This window comes from Buceros rhinoceros, unplaced genomic scaffold (assembly GCF_000710305.1).
Source record: "Buceros rhinoceros silvestris isolate BGI_N320 unplaced genomic scaffold, ASM71030v1 scaffold20475, whole genome shotgun sequence".
Taxonomy (NCBI): domain Eukaryota; kingdom Metazoa; phylum Chordata; class Aves; order Bucerotiformes; family Bucerotidae; genus Buceros; species Buceros rhinoceros.
In genome coordinates, this window is record NW_010412512.1 from 1 (window position 1) to 367 (window position 367).

The 367-nt window shown below is 68.9% G+C and overlaps 1 protein-coding gene across 1 annotated transcript in view; it reads right to left on the reverse strand.

Moving 5' to 3' along the window:
• Positions 1-23: 23 nt before the first annotated feature.
• LOC104493710 (pepsin A-like) overlaps positions 24-367 on the reverse strand; it is a gene marked incomplete at both ends in the record, with an annotated part of 869 nt that continues 525 nt past the window's right edge. The window contains 2 exons of the mRNA XM_010136439.1: positions 24-162; positions 248-364. Coding sequence (XP_010134741.1) covers positions 24-162; positions 248-364 — 256 coding nt within the window. The remainder of the gene's footprint in view (positions 163-247; positions 365-367) is intronic.

Sequence of the window (367 nt, forward strand, 5' to 3'; positions counted from 1 at the left end):
CGGCAGGTCCCCTGTGACCTCACCAGGCCACTGGAGTCGGCGCCGAAGGCAGACTGAAGGGTGGAGAGGACGGTGCTGGGCACCACCAGCAGCGAGGTGCCCGTGTCCACGATGGCCTGGCAGCTCCGGGTGCAAGCGACGGCCTCGCCGTCGATGGAGACGCTGGGGAGGAAGGCGCGGGGTGAGGTGAAACGGCGGCTGGCAGGGTGAGGGGAGCCGCCGGGCGCGGGGGCTGCTCTGGGTCTACCTGTCCATGGTGATCTGCCAGTAGGTCTCGGCCGAGAGAGGGATCCAGCTGATGCCGTTGGTGGTGTAGCTGGAGTCGATGGGGCCGGAGGGGATGAAGCTGGCGCTCTCTCCCACCACG